This window comes from Periplaneta americana, chromosome 16 (assembly GCF_040183065.1).
Source record: "Periplaneta americana isolate PAMFEO1 chromosome 16, P.americana_PAMFEO1_priV1, whole genome shotgun sequence".
NCBI lineage: Eukaryota > Metazoa > Arthropoda > Insecta > Blattodea > Blattidae > Periplaneta > Periplaneta americana.
Genome location: NC_091132.1, coordinates 175,923,729 through 175,946,339, shown reverse-complemented (window position 1 = coordinate 175,946,339; position 22,611 = coordinate 175,923,729). Strand labels below are relative to the sequence as shown.

The following is a 22,611-nucleotide window of genomic DNA, read 5'->3' as shown; positions in this document are numbered from 1 at the left end:
ATTCATTCGTGAAATTTCCCACCTCATTTTTGTTATAGAGACTGCTATGTGAGTGTTCACTAAATCATATTAATGTTCATGTTTGCATCGAAAGAGAGAAATTTACGGCATCCACTTTTAGTTCAATTTAATTATATCCCTAATCCTGTTTCGTTTAGTTGAATTATGTTCTGTACTTGCTGATGATCCACTGGAGTCTAAAAGCCTCCTCACATCCTTCGTACAATTTTTTCATGACTAACCTTATTCTAAAGACCTGTGGCTTGGTTCTGAAAGGGCCCATAACAAAAATCGTAGTTTTGAGATAAATGACTGAACTTTTGCATATTAATTATGACCAATTTTTGACAATGGTCCTTTATTGTGAATTATATTCTACTTTGTCATATTTTTTAACTTTGAACCTCCTCTGTGTACGGAGACAGGCCTGGCATGGGTCTTTTTATGAAAAATATTAATATAAATAAAGTGGCTTTTTTTTCTTTTACTTTGGTCATTTCGCAATGAATGAAAAAGTTTTAAAATTTAAATAGGAAGTCACAGTTTGAATTTTAAAGATACAAATGTGTTGATATAGATATATGTTATTCTAAATACTTAGCAAAAAATAAAAACATTAAGAAATTTGTTAATTGATCTTCAAAGCATTGTTGTAAAACCATTGCAATGTTAACTGCAGCTACGAACTTGTCATCAAAAAACTTAATTGCTCCTTAAGTGTGAATCTAAAAGCAAAATTCCTAGTTAGATAATGCTTTACTTTTGATCACAAAAGAAAATATTTGTAATGATAGCATTGGTTTACAGTGATTTTGCTACTGAACAAAGACAATATTTTCTTTAAAATATATAATCTTACTTGAAAACGTATCCTGATCAAGTAAATTAAATTATAAATGTATAGACTCGTCTACAATTATATAATCAATGAAACAGCTAAAACATAAGAATTCACTGATCACAGTATATCTGTTATTTTTTTCCCCCATCACCCTATGGAAGAACAGACTGAGATAGGCTCGAAAATGTATATTACTCAAAAGTAAAAAAATAATTGACATACGCCTTTCATAACCAAGCCACAGTCTACTGTATACAATCGCGAAGCTTGAGCTGATTTTTTGCAAATCTCGTGATAAAGCGCTCCAAGCGGTTAGCAACTAGAAACAATAGACTGTTCACGGTCGACTTTGGACTATGTCGTATTTCCATCGAGTACTGTCTCGTTGCGTATTTCACATTGATGCTTTTGAAATGTTCGTTATTGGTTGTAATGAAAATATTAATGGCTAAAATACAATAATTGGAATAATAATATTTTACTAGTGTCGTAGAAAAATTAAGTTTGTTTTAAAAAATTTATTGATCACGTTTTATTTTGAATTCTGGTGGGATTATTATTGCTTAGGCCTACTTTTTTTTCAAAGGATATGTTTTTAATTATAGCTGTTAATTTCGTTGTTATTTTTATTTGTTGCTTTACTAGAGACGTAGAAAAAGTCTGTTGCAATAAAATTTATTGATCACGTTTTATTTCCAATTCTGGTATGATTATTATTGCTTAACCTCATCCCACTTTGTTAACTACGTAAGCCTACACTACAAGTACCGGTACACGTAAGTTACTCCATTAATTCATATTTCCATTATTATTGTTGTAAAGGGAAATGCAAATTAATATTTATTGGTTTCATAGTTAATTATCGCTATAATCTTGAATGAGTGAAGCGATTATAGTACATTTCATTTCGTTTTGCACAAACGAAAATAATATTAACCTATTTCTTCAAGGTATCTTCGAGTTTATGGTGGAATTTAATATACTTCATTAGAACAATAAATTAACTTTATCCATTTAATATTTCAATAATGAAAGGAAGGTGTTAATTTTTCCAAAAGAACACGACAACGAAAGTGTAACATATTTTGTCGTCTGCTAGGAGAGAGATCTGCGATGATGAGGCGATAGTAGCGATCCTAGTGGTGTGCAACTACCCATGTTTGCATTTTTGCTACATATTGAGCTTCGCGACTGTATATAGTAGACTGTGACCAAACTACAGAGATATGATCAGTTGTAAATATTTACTCCCTGACATATATCTGGTTTTCCCACCTCTGAGCATCTTACAATGTGGTGGGAGATCCATTGTCATTTTCAGTTTCTCATTGTGCTGCAAAATGTACTTAATACACGATATTTCATACAAAATGTAATAATTTGATTTTTTAATAGTTTGTACTTATTTCCATTTCGTGTTTTCGCCAATAATTCGTATATTGTTACTACATTGGGTAGGAGTTACATTCTAAACTGTGGAGTATATAAACTCCCATGCATTGATCGTTCATGCATTATTCTCTTAAGTGTTTGTTTTACATATTCTTCTCCTACAGGAAGAGTTTTGTGATTTGGATCAAGTGAAGGAGGAGGTAAAACTGGAAGTAACAGCAGAAGAGAATGAAGTCTTAACTGAGAGGTGAGTGTAATGTACGTGTCCGTACTTTATCGTTGGTTTTATTGCTTTATTTAAATCATAACAAAATAAATATATTCGTAGTTTCAACGTAATTATTGTTTAATTGAAAACTTCATTATATCTTGTAAACGTAAACGGTATGAATTACAAAATTTCCTATCTCCGCCATGAATACCTGATCTACCACTCCTATACCATTACTACAACTACTGGAGCTGATGCTGCTGCTGTCAAAGCAAATACTTCTGCATAAATCTGCCTTCATCTTATCACTTGTATTGGAGGATATTTCACTGACATTTTTGATTGACTAATGGTATGTATAGGCCGGGTCAGCTTACTTCATACCCTAAGGGTGAATCCTAACCATTTTCCCCCCATTACTACATATACTAGTGTATTGTGGTGATTTTCTAGTTTGCAGGTTGAATTTTCTTTTGCCGATTTCGTCTGGAATTTCGATACTAACAAATACTACAAATGGTAGTGATTTTGTGACTGGTATGTTGGCAGCTGAGACAGACATCGATAATATTTGTCACTACTGGAGTTCTATGAAATTAAAATTGTACTCTATTTCTGAGCCGGTTACTGGAAGGCAGTGAAATTTGAACATACTAATAATTAATTAATATCAGTATTAATATTAATACATAATAGTTATTTTATGTGTTGTGTTGTGGTTATAATTGGGGCAATGGTGAAGTTTAGCGGTCCCTGCTTAGGTCGTTATTGCACGCATGAAAGTACAACGGGATTCAAAAGCACTGCCATAATAAAAGAAGGCTGACGGTTTTATGTATGCAATTGACGGCGTAGTTTACGAAGTCGACACTAGAGTGGCATAAAAAGCGCAATTATATTAATTTGTCTGATTATATTTACACAATGAACGTCTGTCACTTTAATCTCTCCTTTAAATGTCAGTCGACGGTTCGAACCCCGAAATGAAGTTATTTTTTATTATAGGTATATAAAAAGCGCAATTATATTAATTGTCTGTGAATATATTTACACAATGAACGTCTGTCACTTTAACCTCACTTTTAAATGTCAGTCGACGGTTTAACCTCTCTTTTAAATGTCAGTCGACGGTTCGAACCCCCAAATTAAATTATTCTTTATTATAGGTACATAAAAAGCGCAATTATATTAATTGTCTATGAATATATATTTACACAATGAACGTCTGTCACTTTAACCTCACTTTTAAATGTCAGTCGACGGTTTAACCTCTCTTTTAAATGTCAGTCGACGGTTCGAACCCCGAAATTAAATTATTCTTTATTATAGATATAATACAATTGCTCGAAAAATCTAAATAAAGTGTATACAGAATGAACTTCTCCCTTTAAATCTCAGTTTACAGTTTGAACCAAGTGATGGCTATATTTTCCGAGTTCGGGCCCCGAAAATTAATTACTTTTATTGAGGGTATAATTCAATTGCTGTAAAAATCTAAAAACTTGTATACACAATGAATAATACACAATAATGTAATAAATTTAATTTAATTTCGGGTTTCGAACTGAGAATATATAATCGCCCTAAGTTGAAACTGTAGACTGATGTCTAAAGTGAGAGGGTAATTTTGTATACTTTTTTTTTAGGTTTTTCCAGCAATTGTATTATATCTATAATAAAACAATAATTAATTTTCGGTGCTCGAACTCAAAGAAATATAGCCGTCACTGGGTTCAAACTGTGGACTGAAGTTTAAAGTGAGAGAATAATTGTGCATACTTTTTTTTTTTCAAGCAATTGTATTATATCTAGAATAAAGGATAATTAAATTTCGGGACTCGAACTGAGGAAATATAGCCGTCAGTGGGTTCCAACTGTGGACTGACATTTAAAGTGAGAGGTCCATTTTCTATACATGTTTTTAGATTTTTCCAGCGATTTCATTATACCTACATAGGGGTTCACAACCAGAGTGGACCAAGTTCATCTGGAATAGTTCTGAGATATTGAGTCTTCATTCACCTTCCATAGGAAATGCTGTCCTCTGTGGAGTAACAAATGAGTTCTGGACTTTGTTTGTTATGGCAATGGATAAATCTAAGTTTTCTTCATCCGAGATTGTATTACTCCATAAACTGATCACGGGTGGACTTGGTCAACTCTGGTTGTGAGCCCTTCAAATAATAATTAAATGTCGGGATCGAACTAGGGAAATATAGCCCTGACTGGGTTCAAACTGAAGACGGATACTCGATGGAAGCGAATGTGACTCTGGTGTAGCCAAAAATTAATAATTAAATATCGAAGATCGAACTTGGCAAATATAGCCCTGACTGGGTTCAAATTGAAGACTGATATCAATGCCGTCCACACCTGTGGAGTAACGGTCAGCGCGTCTGCCGCGAAACCAGGTGGCCCGGGTTCGATTCCTGGTCGGGGCAAGTTACCTGATTGAGGTTTTTTCCGGGGTTTTCCCTCAACCCAATATGAGCAAATGCTGGGTAACTTTCGGTGCTGGACCCCGGACTCATTTCACCGGCATTATCACCTTCATCTCATTCAGACGCTAAATAACCAAAGATGTTGATAAAGCGTCGTAAAATAACCTACTGAAAAAAAAAAAAGATATCAGTGCCTTCTCGATCTAGACCAAGGGCCTGTTTCTCGAAACTCATGGACTACCGTAATAATATTAGTCTGCACGGTAGTAATATTAGTTTATTAAATACAATTTTTACAAAGTCTGTGTTTCTAGAAACTACAAGGGTAAAGTAGTAGTTACCAGTTCACAGACTAGTAATATTGTTCGATTTCACCAATTCATAAGTGATTCTGTTTCTTAAAATGCTGATTTAGTTGATTATATTAGTATTCAACAGGAATATTGCTACAAGACTCTAAAGATTGGATCATTTCTATATTATCAGTTACCAGTGACAACCTTTCTCAGATAATCAAAAGAAAATATTGTAGTTATTTTTTTAGTATGTGATTTACTGGTTGCGATTCAAGTGATGAAGTTGTTGTGAGAAGAGCTAAAACTATATCCAGAAAGAACAATTATTCCATTATGGGAGCACTGTTTAAATATAATGAACAGATTAGGTAAAGTGCTGAAAAACTTGAAGAGTTGTTAAATATAGTGGGACCTGCCATAACAAGACAAACAAATAGAAGTCATGCATTATGAGCAAAGCTTCAAATACAAGTTGCTCTACAAATTAGAATGTTGATTTATTTTCCAATGCCATCAGGTCTTTCTGTCCTAGACCAGCAACGCTTGCAGAATTTTTTCTTAATAATCTAATACCAATTCATCAACTGCAGTAATTTTTGTTGGCTTCCCGCCTCCACTGCCAGTTCTTCTGACACTGTCAACTTTAGCCTACAAATTAAATATAAAGCTACACTAATTTATGAATAGATCAAATGTAAAGCTGAAAAAAAAAATAGCGAATTTTTCATCAAATCATATTAAGTGGCATTCATGTCGGTAGTAGACCCACTGGCTACATAATATGTTCATATTATGATACTAACTGTGAACTTGAATTTGTACTTGTCAAAGTTGCTTTCTTAACGTATGCATAATCTTTGTTCTGAGGTATCAGTTCCATAGCCTCACACATTACAAACATTTTTGTCCATTGGTTTACTTTACAATTTTTGTTAATATGCTTTAAAAAGCACCGAATAAATTATCCTTTGATTCATTAATCATATTCACTGTAGTCGATTTACTTTAAATTGATGGCATTTCAGCACATTTATCTTCTTTAATTGTAGGTAGAAAATTCACCACAGTCCCTTCTATGATATTAGTTACGTCCTCTGGTAGATAGTAGATAAATATAATTCAATACAACCCAATATAGTAGGAAAGAAATAAATAATACAATTAAAATGTTTATTTAATGTAAAGCGTGCATAAGTTCCATTTGTATGTTGCATAATATGTTGCAGGTATAATTATAAAATTGTGTTAATTTTAATTCAGCATGTTAACATAACCTGTTTGCATCAACATTTTAAGTTGAGAACGAAAGCTATTTTGAGATTTAATAAAGAAGAATATATTTAGGATAGACTTCAGAACACAATTACCATCCTTATTCGTAGGTAGAAAATTCACCACAGTCTCTCCTATGAAATGTAGCCTACATAGGTTAGGCCTACCGTATATTACTTACCCTTGTAGATAGTCGATAAATACAATTCAATACAACTCAGTATCGTAATAAATAAGTTATTTAAAATACAAATGAAAGTGCGGGGTATCATACGTGACATTATGTTTAATTATAATGTATAATTGCGGATATAGAAATACTTATAAGGCAAATACAGTAAACATAACCTATAATTCCTATATGGTATCATAACGTAGTTATGGAATGACGGGGCATTGAAGAACATCAAAATTAGACAGAAATGGTTATATTATATAACTGTTTCTTAATTTGAACTGAGTACATTAAGCATTCCTGATATTTTCTGGAAATGCTTTATCATTGTCTATAACTAGTAGCCTATATGTGAAGATTTCTCAACATAAATGCTTTCTTCCGCTGTAAAACATTATTCAGCAATGTATTTATACATATATTAATACAGTGGTCTGTAATTTGAATAATTGTGCTATCACATTCACATTCGACATGAAAACATAACCTTGTAGATCTGGTAGCTTTGAGGTCGCCTTATTGCAATACAGCTGTCATTTAGTCAAGTATCCGAAGACCAATGAAGCATCACTCATAAAGCAACTAAGCCAAGAAATAATGGAGCTAGGGTGGCCAGTTCCTGTTCCCTTCCATTGCATACATCACTGACTACTAGCGCTGAAGTAGTTCTGGTGATTTCGGAAGTGAAAACCGTTCAATTTATTTTTTGTGGAATTGCATTTGATCTTATAAGCAAGGCATAATAAAAATCTAAATTAACCAAACTAATTCGTATATCCAAGGAGTATGTGCGCTAGTTTAGTCCTAGTAACATATTTAACTAATCAGACTTCAGATTGAAGTACCGGTACTGTATGAAACGAATAAATGCAATTGATGTGTAAACAAACTGCCTTTACAAGTCGTCATACGTAACGTTATGCTTAATTATAATTGCATAATTGCGAATGTAGAAATAAAGTAGTGATAGAGTAAACATAACTTGTAATTTTAAAACATCAAAATATGCATGCGATGCTACTGAAAATTATTGACTCATGCATAAATGAATGTACAAGAATTTCGTAATGAAGCCCGCTTGATTTCATTTAATTACAATATTAGGTACTGTAATACTAATGAAATCTATATGGTAAAATTTTTGGTAATATAAATCTCGTTTTTAGTTCTAATTTTGTATATTATCAAAAATGTATTATTTTCAATGCGAATGCGACTCTGCTGTACCCAAAAATAATAATTTAATGTCCGGGATCGAGCAAATATTGCCCTCAATGGTTCAAACCAAAGACGTTGGTTCAAACTGCAGACATATTTCGCGAACAGTTTATGATGGGAAATATATTTTAAATATGATTGTCAGTTTTTACAGTTATATTCCCACCCATATTCCATGTGCCCCAACTTACAAAAGGGTATATTCCAAGCGAGCCCCTACAGCCCAGGCTGCGCAGAAGTTCAGAGTAGGGACAAATTGAAGCTTCCATCCGCCGCCATGCTTTGGGAGAAGCGCCGGCTAGCAGACGGCTGCACTATACAATGCTGAATGTTTAATATATATGTTTGTGTCTCTTATAAATCAATCTGAATGGATAAATGAAAAAAAAATCTTATTAACATTTAAAGCGACCACATTAAAGACATAATCAAGTTTAGAAACCGTTACTTTGACATGAAACGAAAAAAAACTGACAATTTGATACCGTAACTAAAGATGTTGTATAGTTATTTGACAACATATACAGCGAACAGAAATACAAATGCATATTGTAGTAATAGTTCAGATGAAAAGAAAATTATTAGCATTAACTATTATTAACAAAACACTGTCTGTGTAAGACGTTACATTAGGGATACATTGTAAACACGTTTGCTTTGATGTGGACGAGAAATGAACAGTTATTATTTATTCGCTTCCATATCACATAATATAGGCCTACACCTGCAAAATAGAAATACATACCTAATGTTTTAGTTAGAAATATAAGTAGGCCTACCGTGCAATAGCTTATTATCACAGCTGTAGAATGAAATAAACGCCATAAGCACGAATTAGTCAATTAGTCATATAATAAAACTGAGGCCTAGTATACAGAACATCTTGCCTATTAATTCATTATTGGTATTATTATTATTATTATTATTATTATTATTATTATTATTATTATTATTATTATTATTATTATTATTATTATTATTATTGATTCCGTTAAATATTGTCTTACAACATTTTTATGTAAAGTCGTGTTGTACTGGTAATCTTAAGCTGTGTGCTAACATCTGCTCTTTATGTAGTTCTTTCTTTTGTTTGGTTATTTAATGACTCTGTATCAACTACTAGATTATTTAGCATCGATGGTATTGGTGATAGCGAGATGATATTTGTCGAGACGAGCCAAGGATCCGCCATAGATTACCTGACATTCACCTTACGGTTGGGGATATAAGAAAAAACCCAACCAGGAAATCAGCGGGAATCGAACCCGCGACCGAGCGCGACTCCGGACCGAGAGTCCTTAGCCCGCTGAGCTACGTCAGTATCTTTATGTACTTTTATGGTCAGTTTAACAAGTTTAAAATATGATTCTCTGGAGGAATCTGGAATCCATTTTCTAAAATATGTTCCTATAAGTGTAGAAAGATTGTACAAGTGTTCTACTTCTAGAGCACATTGTTTTCACACGATGTAAGAGTGGGTGGTAATATGCCATTGAACTGTCAACATCTGTATAATCGCTCTTTCACTTAAGCGGCATATTTCTATATTCTCAGATGATGGTATGACAAGACTCCCATTATTCTTTCGTTAAAAAAATAAAGGAGATTTTGTTTACTGCTGGTATACTACGTACCACAAATTGAGCCTTTAGATTTATTACACCATATTTTTCTTAACGATTTAACAACTAAGCCAGCAATGAATACAATCACATTTTGACAATATTGTGTCATTGAGAATGATGTCTGGAAATTACCATTGGGTATATCGATATTTTTTGCGGACATCCCTCTCTTTGTAATATAATTTAAATAAATTATTTACGTATTTTCTAACGTATATAAAATAACATAAGTAAAAATATTCGATGTATTCGGTCATAGGAAATAGAAATAAACTAATAAATTTATTTATGAGCAATATAAGGCGTTTATATATAAACAATGCTTAGTTAAAATATTAAGATTTACTTCTGTTATTTTATATTATACGTTAGAAAATACTTAAATAAGTTTAGTTATATTACAGTGAAGGAGGAAATCCACTAAGAAAACGCCTATATACTCAATGTTATTTTCTAAACTCCGAATGCTTTATAAAAACAATCATTCGTGCTCCCCAAACATGGCGTCGCGCGAACCTGCGCGAGAGGTTTCAAATTTGTACACGACACCAGCGCCAATTGTGTGTCTAGATATATAACTACAACGTCTTTGGATGAAACCCTTAGCCTTCTGTTATTTCCGTCATCCTTTTGAGTCACGTAGTACTTCCTGTCTAAAGATTTTAAATTCCATTGTTATTTTCATGCGTGCAAGAACGACCTAAGCAGGGACCGCTAAACTTTACCATTGCCAATAATTGGTACGTTTTCGGGGTTAGTACTTATAATTTCATGTGGTCAAACAAAATACATTTTTAGGTTAGGTCTCGTGTGTCAATTGTTCAGTCAAACCAATGAATTTCGTATTGCCAGACAAAATACTTGAGAAGTTGATCCCTTTCTCGTATAGTTTGCCAACGAAAATATGTTACAAATTTATTTAATTATTTAGAATAACCTTCCAACATAAAGTACAGTAAGTAAATAACTCATTTAGTACGTAGAATCGTGTGATATCTGGTAACAGTTGGCAACACTGACAAGACGGCAATATTTGCTGTTTAGGAACTGTTCTTATGTCACCCTCACTATACACAGGAAATATAGTTCCCACTATTTTCTTAGTTCCGATCCGACACTTCTAATAGGATTTTGTTTATAACTTTGAAGGAAGTCAGTCCTCCTCTGTAGTAGGACCAACTCAGATCCTGAATTGTAACAAAGAAATTAATAAATCTGCAAAGATTTGAATTTTTGGATTTACACATTTCGTAAAATTATTATTACTATTATTATTATTATTATTATTATTATTATTATTATTATTATTATTCCCCCCCCCATACAATAAACTAATGGTGGAAATATGCTATTAATTTGTGATATATTGGTTTGCTTGTGGCAGATGTCCATATTGCTGATTCGTTGTGATTTACATTCTTACCTCTAATGGCACATATAATTGTCAGTGTTGCAGTTAGCCATAATAGTGGAGTTGCAACATTGTGCGAAAATTTTCCACAACAAGAGGAGGTGCATACCGACGGGAAGAAATATGATTGTGACGTTCGCGGAAAGTGTTTTCCCGATTCTGCAAGACTCAAAAGCCATGGCCTCCTAAACACAGGCGAAAAGCGATTCAGTTGTGATGTGTGTGGAAAACGTTTTTCAACATCTGCATGTCTCAAAAATCATTCACGCGTACATAGAGGTGAAAAGTCACGTTGTGATGCGTGTGGAAAGACTTTTCCATTCCTCGCACGACTCAAAACTCATTTACGCGTACATACAGGCGAGAAGCCATTCAGTTGTGACGTGTGTGGAAAACGTTTTTCCGTTATGGAATGTCTCAAGAGGCATTCACAGTTACACACCGGCGAAAAGCCATTGAATTGTAAAGTTTGCGGCAAACGTTTCTCGTATGAAGGCAGTCTGAAAAGCCATGTTCGCGATGTTTGTCGGAAGACTTACGAGGAAGCGAGTGGTTTGAAAACAGAAGAAAGCTAAAGCCGTACTAGTGCAATGGCTGTGGGAAAAATTTTGGTGAATGAAGTCGTTTCAAAAGTGCTGCACACTTTCACAAGCGAGAAACATTTGTAGAGCCATATCTGACCAAATCTACGCGGAATAGAGGACTCTGATATCGCATGCACGCGTACATACACTCCAGAAACTATTCAGTTGTAATGCGTGTGGAACAGAGGATTTTGTGGTCAGATATTTGCATTGTGACCGTTCCGAAAAATCAGTGTGTTTAGTACTAGCGATATTGTTTCAAAGTTTTTTTCTGTATTGAGAGGTATAGATTAAAATATTCTTGATCACGACTCGAAAGATATTTTATGCTCGACCATGCCGAAATGTAGTAATTATACACCTGGTAGTAGCCCCTTAATGCACCTCATTAAAGTACACCTTTTCATTACAGTTCAACTGTTCAGCCAATGACAAATCACCTTTGTACCGTTATAAAATCGCAAGTATCGATTATTCTCGGATATGCAATCGAAAAAGAATTAGCGAAAAGTCACGAGGCTGGAAATCCAATACTGTCGCAGAAGGTTATGTACTGTTACTATAATAATTAGCGTTAATTGTAAATAATATTCATATAAATTCAATTTGTCATCTCGTTTTTCAATTCTAAATCAATTTCCAGGTTATATGAAGACTAATCATCATCTTATTCTCTATCTAGGTCAATGACATTCGGCCTCGGAAAAAAATCAATACTTTCGCGTCTGCGCACATCTCACAATTCAGGTCAGTTCGCTACTGACTTACATAACCATAACATAACATAACTTTTGAATAATTTCAAGTTAGAAGTATGGTCGATCATAAAAAGTCGTATGAAACTTGCCTATCATGGTAATAAAGACGCTCGTATGAAAATTATGAAACTCGCTTGCGCTCGTTTCATAAACAAACATACTTGCGTCTTAATTACTATCATAGGCTCGTTGCATAATGTACTATTTGTGTATTGCTTTTCAGCAAATTGAATTGATGATCAGTGCCATGTTTTATATCAACTATACTGATCAGCGTTAAGTATACTGAAAATAAAACACGTCTGAGCGCTGTTTTTGCTATGTGTTACACCTTATATTCGTGCAATTATATTATATTATTTATATATTATATTATATTATATTATATTATTTATATAACTTTTTGATTGGGGCGAAAATTAATTGGGTCCTAGTTATATCACAGTCTAGTATATACAGTCGCGAAGCTTGGGGTGATTTTTTGCATTTCTCGCGTTAGTTACTTGCCGCTTGGAGCGCTGTGCGTACTAGGAACAATAGACTGTGTCACTGCCATCGTGATCCAATACAGGCCGTAAGGCAGATCATGTGAATCGCTTAACCCGATCACGAAGGGCGGCGTTTCAACCATATAAATTAATTGGAATGCATAAAAAGTAACATATGTTTCTCTAAAGTGTAGTGTAATTGCATTAATAAAATTTAAAACAATGATTAGGAGACACTTCAGACATAATTCCTTGCGAGTTAAGGTGTAATAGTTTTGGTGTGAAAATTACGTTGTTCGTATGTGTAATAGACCTACCTGCCTTTATTTCGATTAAATATTGCGAAATTATTGTACATTCATTTATGCACGATTCAATAATTTTCAGTTGCACCGCACGAATATTTAGATATGTTGAAATTATAGGTTATGTTTACTGTCCCAGTTGCCCCTTTCTGTCTATTTTTAGTGATCTCCAATGCCTTGTCATTCATGTGGAAATATTATAGGTTATGTTTACTATATTTATCTTATATGCCTATATTCGCAATTATACATTATAATTAAGCATAATGTCATGTATGATACTCCGCACATTCAATTTGTCTGTATTTTAATACTACAATTGAGTATTGAATTATTGTATTTATCTACTACCTAAGAGACGAAGTAACAATCGTACGTACACTAATTTCATAAGATTGGTATGATAAATTTTCTGTCTTTATCAAGGAAGGTAGATGTGCTATATTAAAATCACAATATAAATTCTTTTTTATTAAACCTCAAAATAGCCTCCATTCTAAACTTAAAATGTTGATGCGAAAAGATTATGTTAACATGTAAAATTCTCTTCACATTATAATAACACAGTTTTGTAATTATTTCTGCAACATATTATGCAAGAAGAAGTAAAGGGAACTTATGGACACATTACACTAAATAAAACTTAGCTATGATACGCAATAAAGTTATAATATAATATTTCACTGAGCTCCATACACTGAATTAAAATTCCCGAACATATATTACGGCCTGGTCTAGATCGAAAAGGCATTGTCTGTGCCGTATTTCTCTTTGTTGTGAAAAGTTGTGTAAACTGTGAAATGTTCGTTATGGGTTGTAATAACTGTAAATGGCTAAAATACAATAATTTGAGTAATAATGTGGGACAAGGCGACGTTTGTTGCACTATAAATTCCAAGAAAAAGTGGTCAGAGTTATCCTTCTTCTGAAAGATCCATGAAGGTACGTTTATAAAATATAATATATGCTTTATGAAAATAATATATAAACCTTATGTATTTCGTATTTCAATAGTGGAAAGAAGGTGTTAATTTTTTAAAAGAACACGATATCAAAAGTACAATACATTTTTTCGTCTGCTAGGGAAAGAGTCTGTGATGAGGCGATAGTAGCAATCCTGTTGGCTAGCAACTATCTATGGATGCATATTTCAACTGTCTATGTTTGCATATTTAGTAAGTATTGAGCTTCGCAACTGTATATACTAAACTGTGGTTATATCGTCCTTCAAGTTAATCTGGAACTGTCACATCTATGTAAGTCACCATCGCTACAAATCACGTATCGATCAGAGATTGGAGAGGAGATTTTTTAACTATAGTCACAGTCAGGACCAGTGACAAATCTGGTATAGCAACAAATTAGAAGTCTTCATATCACACCTGATCACTATTGTGGAAGTTCTTGTGGATGCGAATTACCTTAAAAAGTATGCACGTTTACATATCGGAGAGAAACTATTCACTACAAATCCAACATTATGCAATTTTTCCTATTTTCTGCCTACCTCTAAGTATGTGCTTTTGATAGAAATTCGTCCACATATATGGAGTAACGGTTAGCGCGTTTGTCCGCGAAACCAGGTGGCCCGGGTTCGATTTCTGCTCTGGGTAAGTTACCTGGTTGAGGTTTTGTCCGGGGTTTTCCCTCAACCCAACATGAGCAAATGCTGGGTAAATTTCGGTGCTGGACTCCAGACTCATTTCACCGGCATTATCACCTTCATTTCATTCGTTCGCTAAATAACTTAAGAAGTTGATATAGCGTCGTAAAAGAACTTACTAATAATTGCTAAATATTCTAGAATGGGCCTAAATGCGGCAAACCAAGGTAAAACGGATATTTTCTTGGCAGGACGGTCTTTTTTTCTCCTTATGAGAATGATAGATACCGATCATGCGTAATTGTCAATTGAAAATGTAAATATTTCTGAATATATCTTCTCAAAATATAGTGGAATAGTAGAGTTGTACATTTGTATTGTAGTCCACACCTGTGGAGTAACGGTCAGCGCGTCTGGCCGCGAAACCAGGTGGCCCGGGTTCGAATCCCGGTCGGGGCAAGTTACCTGGTTGAAGTTTTTTCCGGGGTTTTCCCTCAACCCAATACGAGCAAATGCTGGGTAACTTTCGGTGCTGGACCCCAGACTCATTTCATCGGCATTGTCACCTTCATTTCATTCAGAGGCTAAATAACCTAGATGTTGATACAATGTCGTAAAATAACCCAATAAAATAAAAATATAATAAATTTATATTGTAACTTTTATTTCAACACAACAATGTAACTTTTATTGTCAACAATAATAATCACTTTCTACAATTTAATTTAAACACTCCCGTCAACAATGGGATTTCGACTCCACACAGCAACACAGTATTCGTTATTGCACTCCACAGACGACAATGAACTGCTAATCTTAACTAATGTTCACAAAGCACTATTTACAACACAGAACTGTCAGTTCTCAGTTCGTTTGCCTTGGCTAGTTCTTCTAGCTTAGTCATTCAAGTTCACAGTATCTCGAACCCAAGACCTTCAGAAACAGTCCACTGAACTTCGAACTCAGGTCCCCCAACTGCGGTCCAGTGCACTCGAACTCAGGACTTCCGGCGACAGTCCACTGTCCAAGACGCACCCACAGCTGCGGACACACTGAAGTCGAACTCCGGTCTCGAAGCTGGCTTCACTGCTACACAAGACTGACTGGCTTGCTGTCCAAAAACTAGCAACGACTGCCGGCAGCTCACTTGCGTCTCCTATTTATCACTAGACCATAGTTTCGAGAAAGTACGATGCTCGAAATTTCCAAAGATGCCGAGATGGCAGAGCCTATCTAGACTTCTCTGGATTTCTCCCCTCAGTCACCAGCTGCTTTACTTCCCCCTCTCCCTTCGTCACGTCCGCGCCGCCTCCTCGCGCCCCCCCCTCTTCTGCCGGACGCGCACGAAGTTCCCCGAAGCGCCGAGAATATTCGGCCTGCCGTCACAATATTTAAAATTGCAGCATTATGTAGAATTAATATCAAGCATTTGCAAAATAGTTGGTGATTGTATTAATGTGGCCAGATACTGTAATGTGTCTATTTCATTTAATTTTTAAGTTTTATGTTCTAGAATGATTTTCAAAGTTGTATTTAAAACTATTACTGTTACTACTGTTTCACACAAGTACCTTCTGGAGTTGTTACATCAATTCAATTTTTAACTTGGTACTGTAATATGAGACGTAACAGACAATAAATAGATCACCGTTTGAAACACAATTTTATTTGTAAGTATTGACGGTTGTTAGTTTTAACTATAAGAAGACTTCTATTAAGCCTAAAAGATAATCTTCTTTTTGTACTTTAAATGGTGGGGCATACATTGCATACATGGTGGTTATTGTGGACTATTTCTATCACTTTGATCTCGACCACGAATTGTCTAAACTTCGATATCTATACTAATAATAAATCTGTAGCCAAAATTTTTCTGGTAATTTTCGATTTTCCAAAACTAATTCGTGTTAACATGTATAATTAACCATCGTGAAAACGAAAATCGCATTTTTGAAATTTTTGTTTCTATGTTTGTCTGTCTGGATGTTTGTTACCTTTTCACGCGATAATGGCTGAACCGAGTTATATGAAAATTGGAATATAAATTAAGTTCGTTGTAGCTTACATTTTAGGCTATATGGCATTCAAAATACTTTACTTAAAAGGGGGTTATAAGGGGACCTGAATTAAATAAATCGAAATATCTCGCTTATTATTGATTTTCATGAAAAATGTTACATAACAAACGTTTCTTTCAAAATAATTTCCAATAGGTTTTATTCTATGCAAAATTTTGATAGGACTGATATTTAATGAGATAAATGAGTTTTAAAATTACAATAACGCCATCTAAGGCACTGTACTGAAATAAAAACAAATGACTTCGTCTATAAAGGGCCTTGGATAACAACTATCGAAAGCTATTAAACATAGCCTACAGAGAATGTTTCTGTGTTTGTATGAAGTAATATCGGAAGCTAATTAATTGTTTATTATTTCACCATTGGAAAGTGTAGTTTCTCTAGATGGACATAATTCTACAATGTTATTACAGTAACTTCTGAAACATATAGCAAGTAATATAAAGTATACACATTAAAACTAAATGATATGTCAGTCTTCATTAAACTATGGTCGCATGTAATAACAATTAAGAAACATGTTAAAGGAATTGTTATTGCACCAAATGATTGCTCTCTGGACAAAAATGACCGCATTTTAATTATTTAAATACAATTTAAATTAAGTAACATATTAAACGATTTATCCTTCTATCAAACATGAATGTTCCCTGGATCAAATGTCCTATTTTAATTATGTAATTACTTTATATTTATTTCTAACGGGTGCAGCAGAGCGCACGGGTATGGCTAGTATATTCATAAACGAAATTAAGTATATAATGTGCTCTACATTATTTCTAAATGAAAAAATTATGTATAATGTAAACATTAAAACCAAAGACAAATATACGTAAATAAAAAATGTGTTATCTCTTCTAATACAAATAGTTATCCAGGCTATGAGGGAAAATAGGGGTTAGGGATAGTAAATATTAGGTAGGGGAGAGTTGGCTAAAATAAGACAGTACGACAAAACAGGATACCACATTTATTTCGTAGGAAAATGTTGCCAACTGTCAAATGAGGCGTGTTTTCCCTTCCTATACACAAACTCTTCACTGAGCATCCATTTCATGTTGAAAATCTCCTCGTGCGTGGTTTGTGTGGATCAGAATTTACAAAATGCCGTGTTTCCTAAAATACAGGGTGATAAGTTTGGGCATGGATAAAATAAAAACAACGTAAAACATTTACTACTGAACTTTATGTTTTGAAACTTTGTGCATGCAACACTGAAAGATGGGAGATTCCTCAGAGCTCAACATGGCTCCATTGCGCACCTTACACAACTCATAACGGTGATGCAATTCAGCTCATGTCCGTTGTAACATAAGTGGGGTGATTTGTTGAAGAGCTTGAATAACTTTTACTCTCAGATCATCAATGTTCCTGGGTTTCTGTGAATAGACAATGTCTTTAACAAAATCCCACACGAAGAAGTCAGGAGCTATTAGAACTGGGGAGCTTGGGGGCCAAGCCAAGAGATAGCTGCTTCTCGTACTGGGTTTTGCCTGCGACATGCATGTTTTTTTTTTTTTAACATACAGTAGAACTTGTTTCTACGAATGTTCGATACCACAGCATTATGCAATCGTATTTAGGTACATTAAGCACACCATACTCACATCGAAATCTTCTTTGAACTCTTTTAACACACTCAAATTAAGCATACGAAAGAACACATCGGTTAAGGCGCTTGTCTCCCGGTCTGAAGTTGCGCTCGGGCGCTGGTTCGATCCCCACTTGGGCTGATTACCTGGTTGGGTTTTTTCCGAGGTTTGCCCAAACCGTAAGGTCAATGTCAGGTAATCTATGGCGACTTCTCGGCCTCATCTCGCCAAATACCATCTCGCTATCACAAATCTCATCGACGCTAAATAATCTCGTAGTTGTTACAGCGTCGTTAAATAACCAACTGAAAAAAAAAGTACACATTGTGCCCGCTGTTGACTTCTAGCCATTTTAATCATCTACCATTTTCATTTGTCCTTTGAGATTATGCATTGTTGATTGTCATAATATGGAAACTCCCCTCTTTTAATCATAATATAACCACCAAGAAATCTTTCTTACTATCATAATACCTTTATAACAATAAATTAATATCATCCATAACCAAACGGATCAGACTGTATTTCTTTCTTTTTAAGGTGTTCATAACGAGGCAATGAACTTCAATAGCCAATAGGTAAGTGTTTTAAATAATTCTATAGTTAGTCTTCAATTGTAGTTGAGTTAAATTCGATATCAATCTTCGTAGCTATGGATGCTTCATATTTTAAATTACAAGGAGAGAATTCATTATTACACTCAGTGAAAATTATTTAATGTAGAATGAGTTTTCTGTATTTTCTTGGAAATATGCGTATCAATACAATTTATCCCTTTGTTAGTATCTCTGCCGTTGCATTATAAAGTACCAACGAGTTAGAAAGAGAAGACTTCTCTTAGAAACTCGTTGTAAAGTACTGTTTTTCTATCACTGTCTGCAAGATCTTAGCACATGTCACTGCCACGTAGATATTGTCTAATGCCAAGATACTGTATAATTGCCTGAATTACTTACGCAATGATATTTATTGTGGACTTAATATGTCTTCACAATCTCACAGTCATAGCTCATTCCTAAATTGTCGAGCTGAAAAGAAGGCGAAGTTGTGAAAAGTGATGATGGAGTGGCGAGGGAAAAAGTGAGGAAACCTCTCCTTGGATTTCTCAAATATAAATACAATCTTGCATCGCCAAATTTGATCTTGTGTCTTCGGTGGGCGTATGCCAGCGGCCATCTATATGACATACCAAGATGTCTATACATTTAAATAAGGAACAGATAAAGGCTAACGGCCCTTATTTTAAACACTAACGAAGAATTCTTCTGGTATCGTAGTGTAATTTGATCTATAGCAACGTTCTCATAGTTTTTGAAAACAATTCAATTGCGGTACCTAAGCATTTTGAGATAAATATAGGTGAGGTTATATAGTTATAATGGATGTGGAATAGTTACTTACCAAGCTAGTAAGTCTATCCGAATGGCTGGCATTTTGCGTGTTAAGTTAATTTTCTTTTTCAGTCATAATGAATGTGATCAAGATGGAACCTGAGTGCGACCCACTGGATATTCGAACGAGTGGGGATACAGATACAGAAGAGAAGAAGCTTTCATCTCAGGTATGTTGAGAGTAATTTCTATTTATTTTTAAATTCATCATTTATAACTCTAGGGAACGGATTTCTAACTGTTGGAACTTCCGAGGAATATCACCTTTGTTGACGTCGTAGAAATTTTGTCGAATCTCCTTTTGGGAAGATTAACTCCATATATATGTAGATGAAATTATTGGCGATCATCAGTGTGGTTTTAGGCGTAATAGATCGACTATTGATCAGACTTTTTGTATTCGACAGATATTGCAGAAAAAATGTGAGTATAAGGGTACAGTATATCAGTTATTCATAGATTTCAAAAAGGCATATGACTCGGTTAAGAGGGAAGTTTTATATAATATTCTTATTGAATTTGGTATCCCCAAGATACTAGTTCGATTAATTAAAATGTATCTTAGTGATACTTACATCGGAGTTCGTATAGGGCAGTTTCTATCTGATGCTTTTCCAATTCACTGCGGGCTAAAGCAGGGAGATGCACTATCACCTCTACTTTTTAACTTCGCTCTAGAATATGCCATTAGGAAAGTTCAGGATAACAGAGAGGGTTTGGAATTTAACGGGTTACATCAGCTTCTTGTCTATGCGGATGACGTGAATATGTTAGGAGAAAATCCACAAACCATTAGGGAAAACGCGGAAATTCTATTTGAAGCAAGTAAAGAGATAGGGTTGAAAGTAAATCCCGAAAAGACTAAGTATATGATTATGTCTCGTGATCAGAATATTGTACGAAATGGAACTATAAAAGTTGGAGATTTATCCTTCGAAGTGGTGGAAAAATTTTAATATCTTGGAGCAACAGTAACAAATATAAATGACACTCGGAGGAAATTAAGCACAGAATAAATATGGGAAATGCCTGTTATTATTCAGTTGAGAAGCTTTTGTCATCTAGTCTGCTGTCAAAAAATCTGAAAGTTAGAATTTATAAAACAGTTATATTACCGGTTGTTCTATATGTCTGTGAAACATGAACTCTCACTTTGAGAGAGGAACAGAGTTTGAGGGTTTTTGAGAATCAGGTTCTTAGGAAAATATTTGGGGCTAAGAGGGATGAAGTTACAGGAGAATGGAGAAAGTTACACAACACAGAACTGCACGCATTGTATTCTTCACCTGCCATAATTAGGAACATAAAATCCAGACGTTTGAGATGGACAGGGCATGTAGCACGTATGGGCGAATCCAGAAATGCATATAGAGTGTTAGTTGGGAGGCCAGAAGGGAAAAGACCTTTGGGGAGGCCGAGACGTAGATGGGAAGATAATATTAAAATGGATTTGAGGGAGTTGGGATATGATGGTAGAGACTGGATTAATCTTGCTCAGGATAGGGACCAATGACGGGCTTATGTGAGGGCGGCAATGAACCTCCGGGTTCCTTAAAAGCCAGTAAGTAAGTAAGGGAACGGATTTCTATGTAATTAAAAATATTTCTTGCACGTCATAAAATACAATTAACCCTCCAGTACACGCGGTAGTTTGCACGCAATATTCGCTATGGGTCTGTCAAACCCATGCTATTGTTTGTTATCGCATTGATTTTTGTTTTGTGAAGTTATATGTTATTGTAAATGTAACATGTTTACAACAGCTTTAATCTATAAAACTGTTATTTAACTTACTTAAAGCCACCGGCGTAGCTCGGTCGGTTAAGCGCATGCCTGCTGGTCCGGAGTTGCGCCCGACTCGGGGTTCGATTCCCGCCTGGGCTGATTACCTGGTTATGTTTTTCGCGAGGTTTTTCCCAACCGTAACGAAAATGTCAGGTAATCTATGGCGAATCCTCGGCTTCATCTCGCCAAGTATCATCTCGCTATCACCAATCCCATCGACGCTAAATAATCTCGTAGTTGATACAGCGTCGGTAAATAACCAAGTAAGAAAACGTTGTGTCTTCAGTCGTTTATGGATAAATTAACATGACACCAGTGATCCCTCGGCCCCATTAACGAATTATCATACAACAAATCTATACGTTTATATCCTGTGTTACGATGTTTTTGACATAAATTATTTAACTGTTGGTTTTGAAATAGGCACACGTGCATTCGTTGAAATTAATATTAATATAATAGTTTCGACGGACTTTATACATAGTCACGGAATTTTCGTGAACAAATTTATGCGATATGTTGCCCAATTATTTTGTTCTGTATTTTGCAGGAAGGAAATTTATTAGATTTTCACGTCACTAGAATAAAGACAGAATGTGTGGACCACAGATATGACGTCAAATCAGAGATAAAACTTGAGGAACCTGCAGAGCCGTTTGAGTTTCTCCTCGTGAAGAGTGAAGCTGAGGTGAGTGCAGTTTACGAAGTGTGTTGGTCGGTAGTTCTCTCTCTGTTATTTACAGACCGATGTAGATGCTACAGTAAAGTAATGGCCAGGGAATGCATTAGTTGTTCACATTCTTTGAATTTCTTCATCCTATATCCATTCGTAAATTTTTTCCACCTCATTTTTTTCACAGAAACACCAATGCTGAGTGTGTATTAAATCATATTCATTTTCATGTTTTCATCGAAATAAATAATTTTTACCCCATACAATTTTAATTTAATTTAATTATTTTACTAATTCTGTTTAGTTTATTTGAATCATATAACGTATTTACAGGTAATCCGCAAACGTCTCAATACATCCTGACATCCTTCATAATTTTTTTTTATTACCATCTTTACCCTAAAGACTGGATTGGATCGTTTGTAAATTTTTACTTCCTAACAACTGGTTTTCACCTGTGATCATCTTA

The 22,611-nt window shown here is 34.7% G+C and overlaps 1 protein-coding gene across 6 annotated transcripts in view; it reads left to right on the top strand.

The window, feature by feature from the left end:
• The window catches only part of LOC138692019 (gastrula zinc finger protein XlCGF26.1-like), a 94,588-nt gene that overhangs the window by 45,819 nt on the left and 26,158 nt on the right, over positions 1 to 22,611 (top strand). For 2 of the 6 annotated variants that reach the window (XM_069814808.1, XM_069814806.1), the window contains exons 1-3: positions 18,838 to 18,871; positions 19,757 to 19,854; positions 22,020 to 22,157. Coding sequence is in view for 4 of the 6 variants with exons in the window: in XM_069814806.1 (XP_069670907.1) it covers positions 19,762 to 19,854; positions 22,020 to 22,157 (231 nt within the window). In the remaining 2 variants the exon portion in view is untranslated. Of the gene's footprint in view, positions 1 to 2,397; positions 2,481 to 10,919; positions 12,570 to 18,837; positions 18,872 to 19,244; positions 19,653 to 19,756; positions 19,855 to 22,019; positions 22,158 to 22,611 lie in introns of those variants that run through there. The other 4 variants (XM_069814811.1, XM_069814810.1, XM_069814814.1 and 1 more) reach the window with 3 other exon arrangements.